At 36.5% G+C, this 14,528-nt stretch overlaps 1 protein-coding gene across 1 annotated transcript in view; it reads left to right on the top strand.

Annotated features, from left to right (window-relative positions):
• Positions 1 to 14,528, top strand: part of LOC148044051 (ELKS/Rab6-interacting/CAST family member 1-like) — a 105,088-nt gene that overhangs the window by 46,977 nt on the left and 43,583 nt on the right. Inside the window, exon 13 of the mRNA XM_087722922.1 lies at positions 4,339 to 4,350. Coding sequence (XP_087579048.1) covers positions 4,339 to 4,350 — 12 coding nt within the window. The remainder of the gene's footprint in view (positions 1 to 4,338; positions 4,351 to 14,528) is intronic.

Genomic DNA, 14,528 nt, shown 5'->3' with positions numbered 1-14,528 from the left:
TCCATCCCTTTATCTTCCTAGCTAACTACTTTCTCTCCCTACCTACCTAGTGTATTTCTCTCTCGCTCTATCTACCTACTTTTTTTTAAATTTGCCTCTTCAAAACCTTGGTGTGGCTTGTTTATACTCCAGTGCGGCTTATACTCCGAAAAATACGGTAATATGGATTTGGTGATATATTTTACTTGTGGGCACAGTTTAAGATTTGGTTGGTTTTACAACTTGACTACTATCTAAGAAACCATCTACCTCCATATGAATCGTTCGGGACATTACGGTTAGCGGCAGAAGTGTTTTAAATACTTTGTTTGCCAGGTACATGGGGAAAGAGCCTTTTCCTACTGTGTCCAAACTGTAAAATGTACAGAGAGCTGCCTTCAATCTCCAGCCCTCTACGACCTCCCTCTTTAACCAAAACTTTCATGTTTGAGCCAGTTTAGTAATTGATTGTTTTATATTTTAATTATTGATATCTTCGGGATCCATATGTGCAGAAAAACAGGATATAAATCCTATAAATACTGACCACAAGCCAGTAAAATTTTGTGGATCAAAGTCATGTCTTAAGGAAATTTCCACTTAATTCTTGAAATGAAATAGCTTCATAAAATTGCTATTTCTTACCTTCTGTATTATTCTTTCATCTTATCTTTCTCATATATATATATAAAACTTGGTACACAGATGACTTACTCTCTGGAAACAAATACTGTAGGGGTCAGGCACCCCTAAAACCCCTCTGGGTGTGTGTTCTGTAAAGATACAGCCTTTTGTGCCTTAAAATGGCTTCTACTGTACTGCCTTAAAATGGCTTCTACTCTACAGCGCAGTGAAGTTGCCCTGGTAACGGCTTCCCAGTATTCCACAAGGGGGCTCCCTCTGGTAAGGGGGAAAATCCAATATTAGAAATTACATTTGGTCCGGACACTTTCCCCCTATAAATAAATACCTGGGCAACACCGGGTTATCGGCTAGTTTGATATAATATTTCAATATGACAACAGATTGATCCAGAAATCTAAATGTTACCCTAGCCCTAGACAACAGAAGGCAAGTATATTATAGGGAAAAGCTGTAAATTTAGCATTTACAATTCTCACGTTGAGTTTGGTAGGGAAGTGCAAAGTAAGCATTTTATTAAGAGCATACTAATAACTGAGCACAGCAAATTCTCAGGATTGGATTATCAGCTCAGCTTGGTCTTTGGATGGTACTTATCCTGCTTAGAGTCAGATAGTTTTAAGATGCAGGGGCTTTTCTTCACCTGTTTCCTTGGAAGGCACTTCGCAAGTGAGGGGAAAAAGAATTTTCCCATAGCTGTTTCCCATAAATAATAGAAAATCAATGCGATTATCTCTGATATATCTGTTACAGTCAACTTTAAAAACATTAATTTATTATTATTTCTTTTGTAGCATTTTTGCCTAATGAAACAAAAATAAATAAATAAAACCTCCTTGCTCTCAACTTGCTTTTCCATAATCATTTTTCATTGATATTTATGTTGCATTTTTCTTGCTCTCTTTCTCTGGCTCTCGGGTTGATTTATTGTATGGTTCCTTTGGCAATGCCTTTTCCCAATAAGCATATGTCATGCAGTCTACCTTCCTACTAGTGTCTGCCCCTGCATGACAGCCTGTATATAAGGAAGGGTTGTATGGAAGTTTGTAGGATACAGAATTTTGTTCAAGACTAATTGTTTCTTTTCTGTGAGGTGTACTCATCGACTACAGTTTTTCTTGGGTCTCTTGGGTAATTATTTTGTGTATATTTATTGCATCTTAACAATACAATTTTTATTATACTCTAATGGCATAAAATTACAAGGTCTTCAGAGTGATTTATATTTTTAAATCTCACCCCTTATTCATTTGTAATATTGCTATAAATTTATAGTATTGCTGTGAATAAAATTCCTAATAGCGTTTTCCCATTAATTTTCAATCCATGTATAAATAAGTACAATTGAGGAAACTATTGTAAGAGCATAGTGAAGCATAGAACATTTGCAGTATCCTATTTGTTTGAATCAAGGGAGGGCTTTCTTACTATAAAAAACAAATAAAGATAAAAATAAATAAGGCACTGAAAATGAGAAATGGATGTCTTGAAAATGAAACATAGTTTTCAGGAAATACGAAAAAGTTAGCAAGCTTTCCTTTAAATCAGGGGTGTCAAACTCAATTTCATTGAGGGCCAAATCAGGGTTGTGTTTGACCTGGTGGGGGGGGCAGGTCATTATCAAAGTGATACATTTGTTGTCTAGCTCATAAATTCATTTGTCATTTCAGGGGTTGTGATAACACAGAATCTGAGAACCCCCTTGTACAATATGAAAATTTCAGAGTTATACATAATACATACCGCTTATGATGCAGTACTTTGGAATATATATGCACACACACTATTATAGCATATATTAGATTGTAAAAATATAAAGTCCACATTTAATGTTGAAACTACAAACATACAATTCCTGGTTGTTGCAGCCTTTTTGTCATCGGGGTGAATGATTTATCAAATAGATTGTCAGATGTTTTGCTATGTAATTTAACCTAATGCCATTTCTTGGCAAAGAATAAATTTGACTTTTCACAGTTTTAAAGGAATGGACTTAGAAAGTAGATATATACATTTATATTATGAGCTCTTTTATTATAAGCAAGTAAGTGATACATAAAAAGGAAACATTGACTGATATCTCTGTTTTTAAATTCTTCTTGCTTAGATCGGGTGAAAAAAGATTAAAACCTAAGTATCCCAACTAAACTGATTTCCCATGCTGATTACAACAATACTTCAGGGAAGAATTGGTGATACGAGAGCAGCTTTCCCAGCATAGAGGCCAAAAGATTGTCAGTCCAGTAATAATCTTCAGTTGACAAGGTTTAAGTAAAAGAAACTTGACCCATGCAGGTCAACTTGAGTCAAAGCTGGAATAACATGGTATTTTTCTGTTCTACTAGAATTAAAGTGATACTAATATACAGCTTCTCTAAATCCACAAAAAAATACGAAGCATATCATTGTACACAACTGTGATAGTTCACCCAAAAGAAATGAAAAAGAGTATATAATTTATTCAAAATAACCTTTGTGGTGCCTTAGCAGAATCCATTGAACAAATTAAAAGCAATCAATCATTGCTTTTTTCATGTTTTCAGGAGGTTGTGCTTTATTCTTAAATCCATGGATTAATACCAAATGAGCAAAACAAACATTCAAAATTACCGTTTTGAAAATAAATGAACTAAGATATGTGCATTTTGAATTGTTTAGTTGAAATGATAAAATATCCTAATTTACAGTTTTAATTTAGCTTTGTGTAAAGATAAATTTAATAGCTTCTACCTTTCATTATTATTATATACAGTAATAAAAAACTGGATACAAGTTACATATTTTTCAAGCTTGGAAGAGGTATATCATCTGGACACTATAAAGAATCCCGAATTGCTAGATGCTTGAAGAAGAAAAACTTGAGAATAACATGAAATACAGTATTTCTTCTGAAGTCTAATATTCATATATTACTTAAGATTACTTAAATATTCTAGGTTCCCCTGAAGCTTCATGAGCAACATACGAAAGCTCAGTTTCACCTAATCTCTGTCCTCTTATTAAATTTGGCTTCCTCTTTGAGATAATCTTTTCAAATAAATACTAGACTTGAAAGAGGAGCAGCCAAAAGAAACTTGGTATTGTCAGGATTTTAACTTTCCCACTAAGATGTCTAAGATAAGAACATTTCCTCAACAGTAAAATCTTAACTTTTCACTGATCCACACAGTGTACTACTGAGAATTCTTTCAGTGTTACTATTGGATGGTGAGCCCTGAAATAGTTTTTATTTATTTAGAATAGAATAGAATAACCGAGTTGGAAGGGACCTTGGATGTCTTCTAGTCCAACCCCCTGCTTAGACAGGAAACCCTACACCACTTCAGACAAATAGTTATCTAATCTGTCCTTAAAAACTTCCAGGGTTGGAGCATTTAAAACTTCTGGAGGCAAGTTGTTCCACTGATTAATTGTCCTAGGTAATTTTTTTTTATTAAATTATACGCTGCCCATCTCGCTGAAGGTGACTCTTGAATCACATGTTATGTATGAAAATATGCAATCTAACTAGAAAGCTCTTTCGTGAATTGAGAAACTTTCTGAAATATTGAGATTTGACTGAAAATGTCTTACCTTGCTTTCTGGCTCTGCTTTCTGATGCTATGCTGCTTTTCCGTCACTCTTCTTGATGTGTCAAGTTTGGAGTGTGTATCTCATTAAATCTTTCTCTGACTTTCTCTTTCTCATTCCCTACCCTGGACTTGCTGCTTGCTTCAGCCTCACTTCAAGGTCAGTATGTTCATTTAAAGATTTTATTAGACCGGCATGTCTGAAATTTGTGATGAAGCACTGCAGCTCTTTTTTCTTTTTAAAAAAATCTTAAACTGATTATTTTCTGCATAACAGAGAAAAAATGTGCTTTATTCGTGTATTGGCAGTGTACCTATTACTGTGTTGAGGAGGAGAGGGTGGAACAAGATAATACATTAAGGATTAGCTTCTTCCCTCATCATCTCGCTGACATAGTTTTTATCTCACTCATATTTATTTTTCTTCCTTTCTGATCATGGAGAAGAGAGGCCAATAACAAAACCATTTGCCAGTCATTGCAGCTTTATTATTCAGTTGGATTGCTTATTATCAATTGTTTATTATTAGCTTTTGGTTCTGTAACTTGTACAATTTCATTCCTCATTTCAACAGCTGTCATGCTGCAAACATTGTAACAAACCCACCCTCATCCCCGAGGCTTATAGTTTGCTATGGATTGTGGTATCAGGTCTTTGAAAAAATTATTTGGTTTACCTTAAAAAAGAGTTGTGATTTTTATTTGCTCAAATATTTGGTGTGATCTTCTATCTGAAAGGAATGTTGGTTAATAGCTCTATAAGTGTAATACCACAGTTTAATAAATATTTTCTGAGTCTCCATCTTAGAAAAAGCATGTGGATACAAGAAGAGAAATGCTTTTATGCAGTTAATCATAACTACTCAATCAGTTGGAAAGCACGTGTGGGTAATGATGGATGTTTGCAAAATGACCCTCAAGAATAGAGACTACTGAATATGATGCCACTCACATGTTTCCTCTTTGCAGGTTTCAAGAATGATTGAAAGCGTATTATTAAAATTGTAAAAATATTTGTATAAGCAGGCTTACAATAAAAGCCTGTGTTGAGCTATCGATCAGCCTCCCTCTTGGTATTAACTCCACTTACTCATATATGGGAGAGGATAAAGTTGGGAAGCAAAACTAACAGTAAAACTCCCTGTTTTCATCACATGTAGTGGGAGAAAATTTAAAAATACTGTTGTGGTAATTTCAAGAGCCTGTGTGTGCCATAGAAGTTCCAAACATTTAGCATGTAGCTTTATTAATGCCATATGGAAGATTATGGTAAAATAAGGCTGGCAAATCCCAGTCTTCTGCTATGTAGATTTCTTTTAAGTCAGATCTAAAATACTTTAAAGTAAAAGGCAGCAAAGGAGATTTTTTTTTAATCCAAACAAAACAGCACCTTAATTTTCCTAATTTCTGACTGGATAAGAAGCTAGCAGGAAAGAGACCTAATCACATTTCACTAGCTAAATGTGAACAATACTGAACATATATTTGTTTAAAGGCATGTGCCAGAAGTTTCCACTGAAATATAGTTCCTAGGGAATTGTTTGGTATGTAGTGCATATTGTAAAGGTTCTGCATTTAAAAAAAAACATGACAGTCTTATCTCTGGAAGGAAGAGTTCAGCTGATTATTTATATGTAATTATTTTGCAAAGATAAAATAAATAACTTTAAAAAGTAAATTTCATTTAGAATAAAAAGCCTTTTTGCCTTCCTGTGATACTACTGTGAAAAAAAATGAATCATGGGATCAGAAATGGTCTGATATTCATACATTTATTTACTATGCAGATAATCCTTGACTTACAACTTATGTCTTGCTAAATGGTTCTATAGATGATTCTCTATTTATAAATAGGATAATTGAGTGCCAAAGTATTGGGACATGGGAGATTTCTTTTTTCTATTAAATATACTATTTTTCCTGGTATTGAAAGAAGTAGATTCTCATTGGAAAGAACTGCATTAGCTGTATTCTACTTCTCGTACTGCTTGATGCTTCTTACTAATACTTTTAATTTTATCTTTAATCTTAAACAATTGATTACAATTATACTTTGCCTTCGGTAGCACTTTATTAAAACCATTATTATTTCGTGTTCCAAGTGTGTTTCATTCTTGGATTTCTAAAATCAGAATTAGCTTTCATAGCTTTGCTACTATATAAATCTTAATAAATAAATGAAATATTTATAATATTTTTAAAGTAACCACATTCTTAAAATAACTGTCCAAGGAAAAACCTCAGTGTAAGAAAAAAAAGTAAGAGTAAACAGTCATTCAATTTACTTTGGTAAACAGACAAAATTAAGAGTTTTATATCCAGAAGTTTAGATTTTAAACCTTGTAAATCAGGATCTCATTTTACATGTCCCATCATGCAGAATTATAGATAGTTTTACAATCTTTTTGTTTTCCAGTGCTGTAATATTAATATAGTTCAGTGACTTCCTTCACATACGAAATTTTAAGAATGACAGAAGTGGAAATGCTTCTAGATGTTTGTACCTTTGAATTTTATTACAATCCTCTTTAAGGATTAGGTGCAAAATTGTATCCTATCCATGTCTGACCATATTCAATTCTACTTCCTTTTTCTTTCCTGTATAGTTATCTGTATATGAAATTTGTTTTTAAGATTTGAGTTTCCTGGTTTCTGGAAATAAAATCCACCCAACCCAATCTTCTCTAAAAACCCATTTGGGACTTCTTCCTGGCACACATACAACAGGCTAGTTATAGTTTTGTGACTTTTAAAGGAGCAAACATTGTTTTTATTGGCATTAGATACCAGGTCTTATAAATGCAATGGGGGGGGGGGGAGAACAGCAACATAAGAAAATGACAAGGACTTGTGGCAAAAGCTGAGAAAGAGCACTCCTGTTCGACTTGCCAAGTTTTCATCTTAATAGTGCCACATTAATATTTGTCCAAAGCATGGTAGCTTTGTAACATTTAAATTTTAGTCTTGGGGATAGCTGAAAAGAAATGGGAGATGGATTTTAATATGTTAACCATATTACAAAGTAGATATTGTCATAGGTTCATTTTTTTTTTTTGATACAGGGACACAAGCAGGAAGTTGAGCAGAATTCTGTTTCACTCTTGCAGGGATGTCTTTATTGCTTTGATCTTAACAAAAACGAAGGCTTTTTATCTGTCCTATTGTTCTGACCTAGGCTTCCCAAGAGAATGAAGCAAACTCCTTGTCCCAACAAAAAAAAAACATTTTATTAAGTTACTGTGAATTCTCCTCATTCACATCCAGCAAAGTCTTTTGAGGGATGATTTAAAGTCACAGATCTTATCTGGCTTGGAGAGATGACAGGCCGATATCTGCAAAACTTGGCACGAACCAATTAAGCACACTGATTGTCTCCTGCAAACTCCACTCCCCCTTCGCTCCTCTTTTATTTCCCCTGGGAGGGGCCATTCATCGTCCACCTTACTCCCAAGTCCTTACTCCCAAGTCGACCCCTGTTCTTTTAGATGTTCCCTTCGTCTGGCAACTCTGCACATGTGCACACTGGGAACAGACTCCAGCTATTCATCTGCCTCACTGATGTCTGACTCTGAAGGCAGCTGATAACTGGCATACGACTCTGGCCCCCTCTCTGCCTCCGACACAGAGCCCTCATCTGAGCCTTCCCCAGACTCCAGGACTGGCCCATCTTCCTCCCCAACCTCCTCACTGTCTGAATCTGCTGCCAGCTCTGCTGGCGGGTCACAACACTTACTCCTGTGCCTATTTAATTCTTGCTTATCATCTGGCTTTTTTTAAAATCTTATTATTCACAATTATTTGAGATATATTTTGTTCCCATTCTGAAATATGAAAACACAGGTATATATGAAGTAAGCAGCTATGTATTCTCTGCAAAAGCAGTGGTTGCCTCTGTAGATCAAACCTGTGCAATTAGTAGAGGAGAAGGAGACTCATTGATAAATTTAAAATCTTTGCAGGCCACCAAGCAAGGAATACCTGGAAAACCGATGGACTGTTTGGCAGGTAGCAAAGTGATGGCAGTGCTGGAGGAGTTGTTGGCAGTGAGGCTTAGAGCTACTCAGCCGCATGTCTTTTGATGGAAACTGAATGGACCTTTTAAAAATGCTGGCCAGCTTTACGGGCTTCTTGATGGTGCTGCTTGTTGTGTAGGCCTGCTTTAGATGTTGGTGGGCTCCTATCAGTCATTCTCCCCATCTTTTCCCCCTGCATCTCCTCCCAACAGATTACATGCTAATCTGCTTATTACCCTTGCAAGGTAGCCCAGACAGAAAAGCACAACCAGGAAACACTAGCTCTATTTTTAGGCTGCATCTTGTAAGACTGAAAGTAATTTCTCCCTTCCTTTTTCAAATAGGGAGTCTCCCTTCTGAAACTAGTCCCATGTCCCTTTCTGGAGGCTGAGACATCCCTTACATGCTAGTTGTCTAGTCTGTGGCTCTCTCTCTCTCTTTCTCAAAACTTTCCCAGGCTTTGTTTTTCTATTTTTGCTTTACTCCATAATGGGCTGCTTTTATTTTTTCTTAAAAGAAAAAAAAGCTGCTCATAGTTGCCTCTTCTTTTCTTTCTGTCAGTCTTATAAAGTTCCAGCTTCTCCTAATGTTCCTTGCCATCTTCTTTTTACTGAGCTTAAGGCTTCTCTGTTCTTTTCCCCCAAAAAAACCAAGATGTACTCTCCAAGAACAAAGATATGCCAACATCTCTTGCTTCTGTGAGAAGTCCCCTTTATGACTTTGGTGTGTGTGTCTTAAGAGAACAGTGTTTCATGGCGCTTTAGGAAAATGTGTTTAGGTTAATGAAACAAAATGAAGAAGGAAAGAACTTGTTCCTTCTAGAACCATTTAGAGAGGGGGCAAATATCAGAAGGGGTGAATGGGTTCCTTCACTACAATGCATTCCTGTTAAAAACAATTCAGGAGAGGATGTTCATATCTTCCTCACTTTTCTATCTAACCTTCCTCCCTTGATACTTCTCCCTTTAAAATCTGGTTCCTTGTTTTTATTTCTTCTTCCTTGGAACTATCTATATGTTCATCTCTCAGATTGTTAATCGTTTTTCTGTGATTGCTAGTACAGTGTCCTTCTCCTTCCTTGATAGAAATTCTGCTGTTGAATTTTGCTTTCCTGCTTTGTGCATAAATGACACTTTATAAAGTTACAGAGCTAAACACTATCTGAAGACATTGATTGGTTATCTTTCATCCAAGATTTGTAGTCATCTCAGTAAACCCCCATTCCTCACAAACATATATTTCAGGGGCTCGTTCTCCAATTTAGAGCATTCGCCTCTTTCATACTTTTACTATATGAGTACTCTCTTTGCAGCCACTTTGAGAATTATGGTGCTGGAAGATTTATATCATTTTACTTTTGTAATAATGTGACCTTTATATTTGACAGTTCTACATGCAGAATGAAAGGATAGAAAGTCGGGGCTTCTTAAAATTGGATATATACTGTATATGTCTTTTGTGAATTTGGGTGTTCCTGAAAATACATTGAATAGTAGGAAATATTAATAAATTACACTATAAATCAATCAAGACAAATTATCATGCTTAGCCTATCATATTTTGAACATGTCCAGCTACCTTGAAAGGTCCACAGTGCTGGGAAGAGCGGAAGGAAAGAAAAGAGGATAATTAGTAACAATGCAAATAGGTCAACCTACCTTCCTACTGATCATCATCATCTTTTTCCTTCCATTTTTGTAATCAAGTTCAGAAGTAATGAATGGATCGCTTAGATACCTAGAAGGTGAAGCTGGAGACTAATCATCTCAGAGAAAATGTATCTGTGTGGCCATTGAGAGTTGATGCTGACTTGACGGCACCTAATCAATCATTCAGTCAATCAATCAATCAAGCTTCTTGAAAATCTTCACATGTTTCCTGATATGTCTGTCCATCTTTCCCCTATTAGGTTCAGATTTCCTAGCTAAATCTCTAGAAATTTGTGCTACGGTTGCATAGTGAGATATGAAATAATCACAATGCTGTACCTTCCATAAGAAACATGACACATTTCTCCAGAAGATGTATTTCCTACTTTCCTCTTTTTTGCTTTTAGTTCTTGGTTCCCTCCTGCAACCAGCCACAGATATTTGAGCTGATGGGACCAAGGGAATAAAATAATAAACAACGAAAAGAGAGGAAATCCCCAACAGCTACCTTACTGAAATGAGTAGCAAGAGGCTATGAAGATTGTAAAAATAAGTAAATTTTTCAATCAACTGCTGAAATATTTTAGTTTCCTGATTTTAATTTTTTTAAAAAAAAAATTCTTACTAGCATATGATTAAGATATTGAGATAAAATCATGAGGATAAATTGATTCTCTGGCCACTTTAGAGTTTCAGCGCTGATAAAATATGTGATCTAAATATGACATGACACTTCTAGTTTCCTTCCATAGATGGCATACTTGCAAAGAGAAGAGCCTTCCATATCTTATATGTCAAGAAACCTCTTCGGTTAATTGTCAAGAGAACAGATAGGATGCAGGCAAGACCGTAATCTTCTCTGGGTCATCTGCCAAAGCAAGAAAGGTCAAAACAATATCTAATCAAAGAATATCCAAATGTCTAATAATGTACATAGCTGAATAGTCATTATTTGGCCAACGGCTTTTAAAGCCTCACTTATCTTAAAACAGCAATTCCTAAATGTTGTTATATTACAGACTACTATTCTGGTTTTCATATCCTTTGCCATGTAAGGGGCATTCAGAAAACTTATCCATAGTAGGAGTTTCATGATATAACTATAGTATGTACATGTGCATGCACACACACAAAGACACACACACACACATAATCAGATAGACACAAACCTGTATACTTAAGATAGAATTTTCAAAGGGCCCCTCCCCATTGCTTCTCTTCATATAAAAATGTTCCATGAATAAGTAGTCTTAATTGATGAAAGATCTTAAGGACCATTAGCATAAATAAAGTAGCAATCTTATTATCCACAGAGTGAGAACTCTTGTCTTCACTCTATTCATTTATTCTTCTGGTCAGAAAACAACCAGGAATTCCATAACCATATGTTTGATTGTACTGCCGAAAAGTGAATCATTTCCACATTGATTTTTTTTTAAATTGCTTTTTTTGCTTTCCTTGGTGGTCTTGCGGATTGTCTAAAAATTACTGTGATCTACCATCTTCTTGGCTTTCAATCCAGGTTAGGAAGACCTTATTATAAAGGCATTACTGCTAATGGTTATTTTATAATGCATTTTTCATGTCATTCTGAAGTATTTTTTAAGTGCTTACTTTTTTTTTCATGTTATGTTTATTTAATACAGCTGGTTTTCGTTGTCTTTCACTCTTAAAAGAGCAGAAAGTAGTTGTGTCCTGATCTGTAAGAGTTCCATCTTCCTGACCAGAAGATCCTTCTGATAGTCCGCAAATTTTAATTACTTGTTGCTCCATTTGCTGCTGCATTTGTGTGATTGAGACATTGTAGGGGTACAGTCAGGATACTGTGCATCCTGCTTCACATAGTCACTCTTACTGAGCTAGCTGAGATGGTTTGCCTTTAAACTACATCACACTTATTACCTTGGGGAAATTAAGTGACCCATCTGATGTTGCCCAATCAAGAACACCCATGAACCTGTCCCAGCCCCGCAAATACAGCATGATAGAAGTGGTTCCACCACAAAACCGCATTCGACTAAAGCGTGCTCGACGAAACCGCGTAGCTGACGTCATCACAGGGCGACAACAGCGCGGAGACAGAAGCACACTGTAAACACTAAACCTAAAATTAGCCCCTAAACCTAAACCTAACCCCCCTAAACCTAATCCTAACCCTAACCCTTAATCTCACCCTAAACCTAATCCTAACCCTAAACCTAACCCTAAACCTAACCCTTACCTTAACTATTTAAAGCGCCCTTCTTTCTCTGCGCACGCTGTTGTCGCCCTGTTGATGACATCAGCGACGCGGTTTAATCGGGCGCGCTTTAGTCGAGCGCGGTTTTGTCGTGCCACGGATAGAAGTTACTTATGTTATTCTGTTCGGCTGTGTAAATAATATAAAAGGGGGGGAGCTATCTATAAATCCATTGTCTTGGAAGGACCAGGTTTGGAATGTCAGCTGTTCAGAACCTCTGCAAGGGAACACACTAATTAAAATGATCCAAGTAAGTACTTGATCAATCTGGACTTTAGAATGTGCTGAAGGAATTCCTCCTTATCTGTTGGTGACATTTTCAAAGTCCTGGCAAAGGATAAGACCACAAGTGGAGGAATTCTTGCAGCAAATTGATTCAATCAATGATCTGGGCTTTTCTTCTGGACATACAATATCCTGTGCTATAGCTGTAGATCAGGGGTCAGCAACTTCAAAGAGCCATAAAGGTCCTAACCGGAAGCCCCCCATTCAATCCTGGAGGCAACCGCAAGTCTGGTTCCCCCATCTTAGTCTCCTAAGCATGGTGTTCTTTTTCCTCTGCTGATCAGAAGTTGGCTTCCCCCACCATAGAGTCTCCTAGTGTGGCATCCTTTTCCCTCTACCTGTCCTAATCGAAAGCCCCACTGACAGCCACAGCAGAGGGATGAAAGAGCCACATGCAGCTCCAGAGCCGCGGGTTGCTGATCCCTGCTGTAGATGAACAAAAGAGGTCCTTTATCCATGCCTTCATTGGATCTGCAAACAACAGACTGATGCACCTCTACCACACTGTATAGTATCTTCTCCATTAAGGTTGTGCAGATGGCAGTAGGGACTAATGGAGACCTATTATGATTAATTTTATTTGCTCTTTTCAAGGTTGATCAGGTTTTCCTCAATTGGGAATCCTATAACCTCAAATGAAACAAAGTACAAGAAGGTAACTTCTCTAACTTCTTGTTTGGGTGTGCCCAAAAGGATCTTTCAATCATGTAAATCCTCATCTGAAATCCGAGAATCATATATTTGGGGTCCAGGTTTAATATTTATTTTTCCTTTGCTGTAAGAACACAAAAGAGTACAATACAACGTTGGCACTTGATTCCGCAAATACATGTTTAGATTTAAGTTATTTCCCTGTCTAGGATTAGAGGGTTTTTTTCTTTCTCTTCCCCTGTCTCTCTCGCTCTCCTTTTAGTGCAGCTGCTAATGGATTGTGAAGATTAAAGGGTTCTGTAATTTGTGGTATAGGAGCTTTGTTCGGGAAGAACTTCTATTCATTTCTCTTTCCCCTTTTAACCTATTGTTCTGTAAGGATACACAACACAGAAAATAAATTGCTGTTTCCTGACAGGTCATTAGAAGTTCTACCTCCCAAGTGCATAGATTTTTTTTTTAAAAAAAAACTTGTCTTTGATCAATATTTAAGCTCTCCTTTTTCTATTGTGAAGGGATGCACAGCTTCCATAGTTCAACTTAAAGCCCTCTGAAGTGATGGCCATATTTTTTAAAAAGAATGTAAAGCATCCGAGTTGTTAGTAAATCAACACAAGTATTCACTTTAAAAATAAAATGCCTTACATAACAACTGTTGACCTTAGCAGTCACCCTATAATTGAATACTACTAGAATTCAATGTAATTAGATTCTGCAGAATCATTTAGTTTTTCATCAGAGATTTAGTGTAACACAAGTGGGTTTTCAGGAAAGAAGGGAGGAAGAGGGGCCGGGGAGAAGAAATATATATGCACTGCAACATATGCACTGCTCGTGTTAGTGGTATGTCTCCAATTACTCTCGTTCTTGTTCAACAGTAGCACCATGCTTGGATCTCCAAATTATTTTCTTTTATTGAGGGGACTTTTTTAATCCATTTCCGTATTAACTTCATGGAAAGAGTTTTCTTTTTCATTTCACCTATTTATTATGCACAGTGAGGACCCTTCAAAATTCTTGAGGCACCACCTCGTGCAAGGGCCGGTATTCTGAGGTGATTTCTGTCCTCCTGGTAGGAAAGAGTTTTAAAAATATTTTTTTAAAAAAATGCCTATTCTTTGGAGATTAACATACTATATATAATGCCATCTGCACTGCCAGATGTTCACTAAGCAAGCCAGATTAATTAGACTTTCCACCTAAGAACAGTTATCTGGGAGCAGACAAGTAAGCAGCTTCTCAGTTCCTCCTTGTGAGCCTGGTGTCCCCACTATAAGATCATTGATTTTCCTCTTGAGAACACAAAAGTCACCCTATTTCCTTAGTGAGTCTGCATTTTTAAAATTCTGTTTTCACTTCGTCATTATGGAGTACTGAATGTAGATTAACGAGCGGGAGGGAATTGAATTTCAACAACTCTAGAATCAGGCTGCCCCATAACAAAATAGACAAAAGTGAAGAGGGTCTGAATACTTTCTAAATGCGCTACAGGCCAGCAGACA

Source organism: Thamnophis sirtalis, unplaced genomic scaffold, assembly GCF_051295495.1.
Source record: "Thamnophis sirtalis isolate CommonGarterSnake01/CBP01778 unplaced genomic scaffold, rThaSir2_p1.2 scaffold_9, whole genome shotgun sequence".
NCBI lineage: Eukaryota > Metazoa > Chordata > Lepidosauria > Squamata > Natricidae > Thamnophis > Thamnophis sirtalis.
This window is presented reverse-complemented; position numbering and strand designations above follow the sequence as displayed.